The sequence below is a fragment of the Loxodonta africana genome, chromosome 2, assembly GCF_030014295.1.
Source record: "Loxodonta africana isolate mLoxAfr1 chromosome 2, mLoxAfr1.hap2, whole genome shotgun sequence".
Taxonomy (NCBI): Eukaryota; Metazoa; Chordata; class Mammalia; order Proboscidea; family Elephantidae; genus Loxodonta; species Loxodonta africana.
In genome coordinates, this window is record NC_087343.1 from 204,403,579 (window position 1) to 204,410,491 (window position 6,913).

General features: G+C 37.7%; 1 protein-coding gene across 1 annotated transcript; it reads right to left on the reverse strand.

Moving 5' to 3' along the window:
- Window positions 1-4,568: 4,568 nt before the first annotated feature.
- LOC100662712 (olfactory receptor 2T3-like) lies at window positions 4,569-6,036 on the reverse strand. The gene has a single exon (XM_003404956.3). It carries the CDS (start codon window positions 5,904-5,906, stop codon window positions 4,932-4,934), a length of 975 nt encoding a protein of 324 aa, XP_003405004.2. The 5' UTR covers window positions 5,907-6,036; the 3' UTR covers window positions 4,569-4,931.
- Window positions 6,037-6,913: the final 877 nt, after the last annotated feature.

A 6,913-nucleotide genomic window follows, 5' to 3' on the forward strand; every position in this document is an offset into this window, starting at 1 on the left:
TTGTACTGTGCTAACTAGGACCTACACTGTTGAAATGGGCCCACACAGGTCTATGTGGGGGTGAAAGGCATTCAAAGTCCATGGACCCCTTATGCCTGTGTCTAGGCAATGGAGCTCTTTCTGCCCTGATTTCCCCGCTTAGGGGAGCTGACAGATTATTTTTTCCTATTTGTTAATATTTTTCCTCTCCAAGCCTAGGAGAATGGCTCAGGACATATGACGGGTCCTGCCTCTGGCCCAGGGGGTGGTGGCAATCTCTGAAGCCAGCTCAGATGCAGTGAAGAGTGGGATGCGAGCAGGTAAATGGGAGAGAGGTTTTCCCTAAGGGTTGTTTTTTGATCTGTGTGGTAGGTTAGACTTATTTACTTTTCTTTAGCCAGTTGAGCACTGCATTTCTCTGATTCTGGAGGCAAGTGGACTCTCTGCTGCTCAGTCTCTCCTGATGTGGAAAATGTATCCCTAGCCACACTACTTGCCTCACTGTGCACACTTCAGCAGATCTGGCCTTCAGGGTGCTGGTTCCCACTGGGTCAGTTCTGGCAACCTCTCACTAATTCTGAACCTTCTTTCTCTCCCCCTGTCTTTCCGCCTGACCCCTCAACTTTGCCTTTGATGCTCAGGGTTCCTAGATTGTCATATATAATTGATTCACTTGTTATTTTTCAGGTCTTTGTTGTAAGAGGGACCACAGGAAGCATATGATTACTCTGCCATCCTTCCCCTGCCACCCCTCACAAAGTTTTCAGACGTCAGATGCCACTCACCAAAGTAGGATGTAGAACATTTTCTGTATAAACTATGTTATGCCAATTGAGCTAGATGTCCCCTGACACCATGGTCCCCAGCCCTCAGCCCAGTAATTTGGTCGCTCAGGGAGTTTGGATGTGTCTGTGAAGCTTCCATGACCTTGCCTTGGTCAAGTTGTGCTGACTTCTCTAGTATTGTGTACAATGTTACCCTTCACCAAAATTACAACTTATCTATTGTCTAGTTAGTGTTTTTCCCTTCCCGCCCCTCCCTTCCCTCCTAACCATTAAAGATTGTTTCTTCCTGTTTGTAAACCTTTTCATGAGTTTTTATCATAGTCATCTCATGCAATATTTGTCCTTTTGTGACTGATTTATTTCACTCAGCATTATGCCTTCCAGATCATTCATGTTGTGGGATGTTTCACAGATTCATCATTGCATAATACTCCACAGTTTGTTTATCCACTCATCTGTTGATGAGCGTTTAGTTTGTTTTTATCCTTTTGCTGTACTGAATAAAGCTACAATGAACATGGGTGTGCATATGTCTATTCCTGGGAGTGGGATTGCTGGATCGTATGATATTTCTATTTCAAGCTTTTTAAGGGTGTACCATATCATTTCCCAAAATGGTTGTGTCATTTTGCATTCCCAACAGCAGTGCATAAGAGCTCCAATCTCCCAGCAGCCTCTCCAACATTTTTATTTTCTGTTTTTTTTTTTTTAATCCATACCACTAATGTCCAGGTGAGATGGTATCTCATTGAAGTTTTGATTTGCATTTTTCTAAAGGCTGTAGATTGCAATCATTTCCTCATGTGTCTGTTAGCCATATGAATGTCTTCTTTGGTGAAGAGTCTGTTCATAACTTTTGCCCATTTTTTAATTGGCTTATTTGTCTTTTTGTTGTACAGGTATTAGATTTTCCTATAGATTTTAGAGATTAGACCTCTGTTGGATATGTCATACCCAGAAATATTTTTCCCAGTCTGTAGCTTCTTTTTTTTCACTCTTTTGGTGAAGTCTTTTGATAAGTGTTTAATTTTTAGAAGATCCTAGTTATCTATCTATCTTCTGGTGTTTGTGTATTGATAGCTATGGTTTGTATCCTTGTTTACACTGTGTATTAAAGCGTCTAGCTTTGATCCTGTTTTTCCATGATCTTTATAGTTTTTGGTTTTGTATTTAAGTATTTGAATTCATTTTTGTGTATGGTATAAAGTATGGGTCCTATTTCATTTGTTTACAGATGGACATCCAGTTTTGTCAGCATCATTTATTAAAAAAGACTGCCTTTTCCACATTTGATGGATTAAGATGACTGTAGGCTCTCAATTCTGTTCCATTGGTCAATGTATCTGTCGTTGTACCAGTACTAGGCTGTTTGGGCTACCATAGCTGTATAGCAGGTCCTGAGGCCAAGTAGTGTGAATCCTACTTTATCCTTCTTCTTCAATAGTGCTTTACTTATCTGGGGCCTCTTTCTTGTCCATATAAAGTTAATTATTATTTTTTCCATCTTATTAAAGAATGCCTTTGGTATTTGGATTGGAATTGCATTGTATTTTTAAATTGCTTTGGGTAGAATTGACATGAGCATTGTATGTTTTTTTCATTTATGTAGTTCTCTTTTGGTATCTTGCAGTAGCGTTTTCTAGTTCTCTTGTATAGGTCTTTTACATCCCTGGTAGATTTATTCCTAAGTTTTCGTTTGTTTGTTTTTAGGGGCTGTTATAAATGGCATTGCTTTCCTGATTTCCTTTTCATAGTTCTTCTTATTCATGTACAGGAATCTAACTGATTTTTGTATGTTTATCTTGTATTGTGCTACTCTACTGAATCTTTCTATTAGTTCCAGTCGTTTTCTTGTGGAATCTTTTGTGTTCTCAGTGTATAGTGTCATATCATCTGCAAAAAGGGATAGTTCTACTTCTTCCTTACCAATTTGTATGCCCTTTATTTCCCTTTCTTGTCTTATTGCTCTAACTGAAACTTCCAAGACAATATTAAATAAGATTGGTGTTAAAGGACATCCTTGCCTTGTTTCTGTTCTTAGGGGGAATGTTTTCAGACTCTTTTTGTTGAGAATGATGTTGTGTGTTGGTTTTGCATAAAACTGAAAAAAAAAGAAAAGAAAAAAAAGATGCCCTTTATTAAGCTGAAGAATTTCCCTTCTATTCTTATTCTATTGAGAGGTTTTATCAGGAAGGAGTGTTGAATTTTGTCAAATGCATTTTTCTGCATACATTGAGATGATTATGTGATTCTTTTCTTTTGATTTACTTATGTGGTGGATTACGTTGATTGATTTTCTAATATTGAGCCATTCTTGCATGCCTGGTATAAATCCCACTTGATTGGCATGCATTTTTTTTAAAGTATGTTGCTGAATTCTATTGGTTACATTTTGTTGAGAATTTTTGCATCTATATTCTTGAGAGATAACGGTTTGTAATTTTCTTTTTTGTGTGTTACTTTGCCTGGTTTTGGTATCAGGGTTATGCTGGCTGCACAGAATGAATTTGGAAGTATCTCTTCCTTTTCTAGGTTCTGAAATAGTTTGGGTAGTATTGGAGTAAGTTTTTCTCTGAATGTTTGGTAAAAAATCTCCTTGAAGCCATTTGGACCAAGAACTTTTTTTATTGTGTTTTTTGTTTTTTTTAAATGCCTTTTCAGTCTCTTCTCTTTTTATGAGCCTGTTCAGATTTTCTACTTCAGTTTGTGTTAGTTTAGATAGGTAGTATGTCTAGATATTTGTCCCTTTCCTCTAGGTTTTCAAATTTTTTGGAGTATAGCTTTTCATAGGACTCTGTTATAATATCTTTTACTTCCGTTGGGTCTGTTGTACTCCCAATTTCATTTCTTATTTGGATTTTTCCATCCTCTTCTGTTGTTATTTTGTCAATTTTGCCAAAAGTTTGCTGATTTTGTTGATCCTTTCAAAGAACCATCTTTTGGTTTTGTTGATTATTTCTATTGTTTTTCTATTCTCAGATGTTGCTTTTTGCTTAACTTTGAAATTCAGACAAATTCCTTTTACCTACTGCAGGAATCAGTTTAGAAACCAATGTATTCATCTTAGGTGATAGAAAAGTACTTGTCTGTAAATTAAAAATGTATCAGTCATAGGAATAACTGGGTTCTATTTCTTGATAGTAGTTGAGGGTTCTGTGTCAAGTGGTGGTAACAATAATTTTGGGACTTTTCCATTTAAGTGAATTTTTTTTTCTTATTTACTGCATGCCAGAAACACTACAATCATTAATAATTTGGCTCATGAATTTAATAATAATTTGGTGCTACTGTTAGATTTGAACGTGATATATATTAGAAGAAATAAAGTTTGGTGACATCTAAAACCATTTTGTTGGTTTTCTCAGTTCCAGAAGTTAAAGACTGAGATTAAGATTTCCTAAATCTTCACTTGTTCCCAGGGCCTTTGTATTTTAGTTAAAGACTAAATAATAGTAAATATGCAAACCCTTCTATCTGTGCCCTTAAAATCTGCAAATTTAAGGGAACTTTTTAACTCTATCTAACTTTAATGTGGATTGGTATTCATCTGAATATTTTTCATGGCCAAATACTATGAAAAAAATTAGTATTTATCTATGAAACTAACTTTCAACACTGGGAAAAAGTGTGTGTAGATACACTTAGTGAAGATGCAATGGTAGCATTCCATGCAGTGGCTGGCACAAGTGAACTATGACTTAAGGGAATCTGCAAAACTAGGGAATAGCCAACTTCCCTCCAGGACTCTTTAAAACCAAAAAACAAAAAACATTGCCTTTGAGTCAATTCCAACTCATAGTGACCCTATAGGACAGATTAGAACTGTCCCGTATGGTTTACAGTGATCCAATTTTAGGGTTAAAGCATTGATTCCCCAAATCTCAAACTAAAATGTTCAATGAGGTTGGTCAAGTGATAATATACAAGGTACTTGCTATGGTTTTCCTTACATCAGCTATTGCATCACAATCGATGGACTGTAAGGAACTTAAATATAAATAGATTACTCAGGATGAGTAAGCAGTGTAAAAGAGATGTACCTCCTGAATGAGAGGAAGGAAAGATCTTATGGGATTTTATATTGGGACCCAAGAACCAGAGAAAAGAACTAAATGACAGAAGGGGGGTGGGAGTAAAGAAGGAAGGGGAAGCAGGAGATGGCTATTCCTAGGTTTTCACATTTAAAACTTTTCTTAATCTCATCCTTGATCTTATCAAATTCCTCAGGGCACCTGTGACATCTTTGTTCTGGAAGCTGTAAATGAGGGGGTTCAGCACAGGAGTGAGTATGGTGTAAAAAGCAGACACTGTCATGTCCTGCTCACCTGTGTGGTAGGATCTGGGGAGCATATAGGTATATATGCTAGCACCAAAAAAGAGCAGCACTACCACTATGTGGGAGGAGCGGGTGGCAAAGGCCTTTCTGCAGCCTTCTGCTGAATTTATGCTGTGGATGAGGCACAGGATTAGAGCATATGAGCTAGATATAACCATGGTGGGGATGAGGAGCATGAGGACACAGCACAGGTACATGAACATCTCATAGAGGGAGATATCAGAGCAGGAGAGTTTCAGCAGGGCAGGGGCCTCACAGAAAAAGTTCATGATTCTTCTGAACTGACAAAAAGGTAACCTCATGGTCATTGGGGTGAGCAACAAACCATCAAACATTCCCAGGAACCAGCATCCAGACATGAAGAGATGGCAGATTCTCTGGTTCATGAGCAGTGGGTAATGGAGAGGTCTGCAAATGGCAGCATATCGGTCATAGGCCATGGCACTTAGGGGGAAAACCTCAGCTCCAGCGAGGGTGAGATAGGAGAACATCTGGACCCCACAACCTAAGTGGGAAATTGTATTATCTCCAGTAACCTGGTCCACGAGCATCTTGGGGACTGTCGCACATATGTACATGAGGTCTATGAGAGAGAGCTGGCTGATGAAGAAGTACATGGGTGTATGGAGACGGGGCTCCCTGTGGATCAGGAGGATGAGAAGGGTGTTCCCAGTTAAAGCCATTAAGAAAAAGACAAAGGTTAAGGTGTAGAGGAAAACTGCATATTCACTTTGGTCAAAGAGCCCCTTAAGGATGAAATAGGTGCTTGAGGTTTCATTCTCTGAAGTGTGATTCCTTGAGTGCATGGTTCAGCTTATAGTTTTCACCTGGGAGAAAAAAATGGCTATCATTGTTTTTTAAATCTTTCATATATACATGGTTTTCCTAACCTTTTTAAATAAGACTTGTGTTTTGAGCTATTGCTCCAAAAGTAGGACTGAACTTTTCTGGAATCATAATAGCAAGTCTTAGATAGTATATTTGGAGGTAGAAGTCTAGGATCAAATATCAAACAGGCTTGGATGGTGTATCTCTTAACCCAGTGCCGTCGAGTTGATCCTGACTCATAGCAACCCTATAGGACAGAGTAGAACTGCCCCATAGAGTTTCCAAGGAGTGCCTGGTGGATTCAAACTGCCAACCCTTTGGTTGGCAGCTGTAGCACTTGACCACTACGCCACCAGGGTTTCTGTATATCTCTTAGGAACTGAAAAAAATGTTGTGAATTTAAACTCTTTAAGTGATATTTGTCCCTCTGTAACTGAGTATTAATAAGCCTCTCCTCACAGAATGGTTAAAAAGACTAAATAAAGTATTGAACATGGAATACATAACACAATGTGGATGTAAATTAAGGAATTCACTAAAGCTTCCACTCCACTTTTGGGCACAGTAGATCATCACAAGTCCTAAGTAGCAGAACACCAACATGTTAGTATTAATATTGGTAGTAGTATTAACATCACAACGGAAGTTGTCTGGAAACTTGGAAGTCCAATGAAATCTAAAACATCTTCTATCTATAATATCTCCAAATTAACTCCATTATCACCTTTAACAAATTTCAGTATTATATTTTATCAAACCGGACTTTGAAATCACCAACTACTTTCACCATTCTAAGACAAAGACAAAAAAAAAAAAAAGACAAAGATAACAGGGTTTAAATTCATGGGAATGTAGATTATTTGTTAAATATCGTAGGAAAGTTAGATCATTTGTTTCTTCAAGTTAGGAAATGGAGATCAGTTCCTGTTTTTACATTCTTTTGCACTTTTGAACTAGCATAAAAATAACAGAATTGGGAAACTAA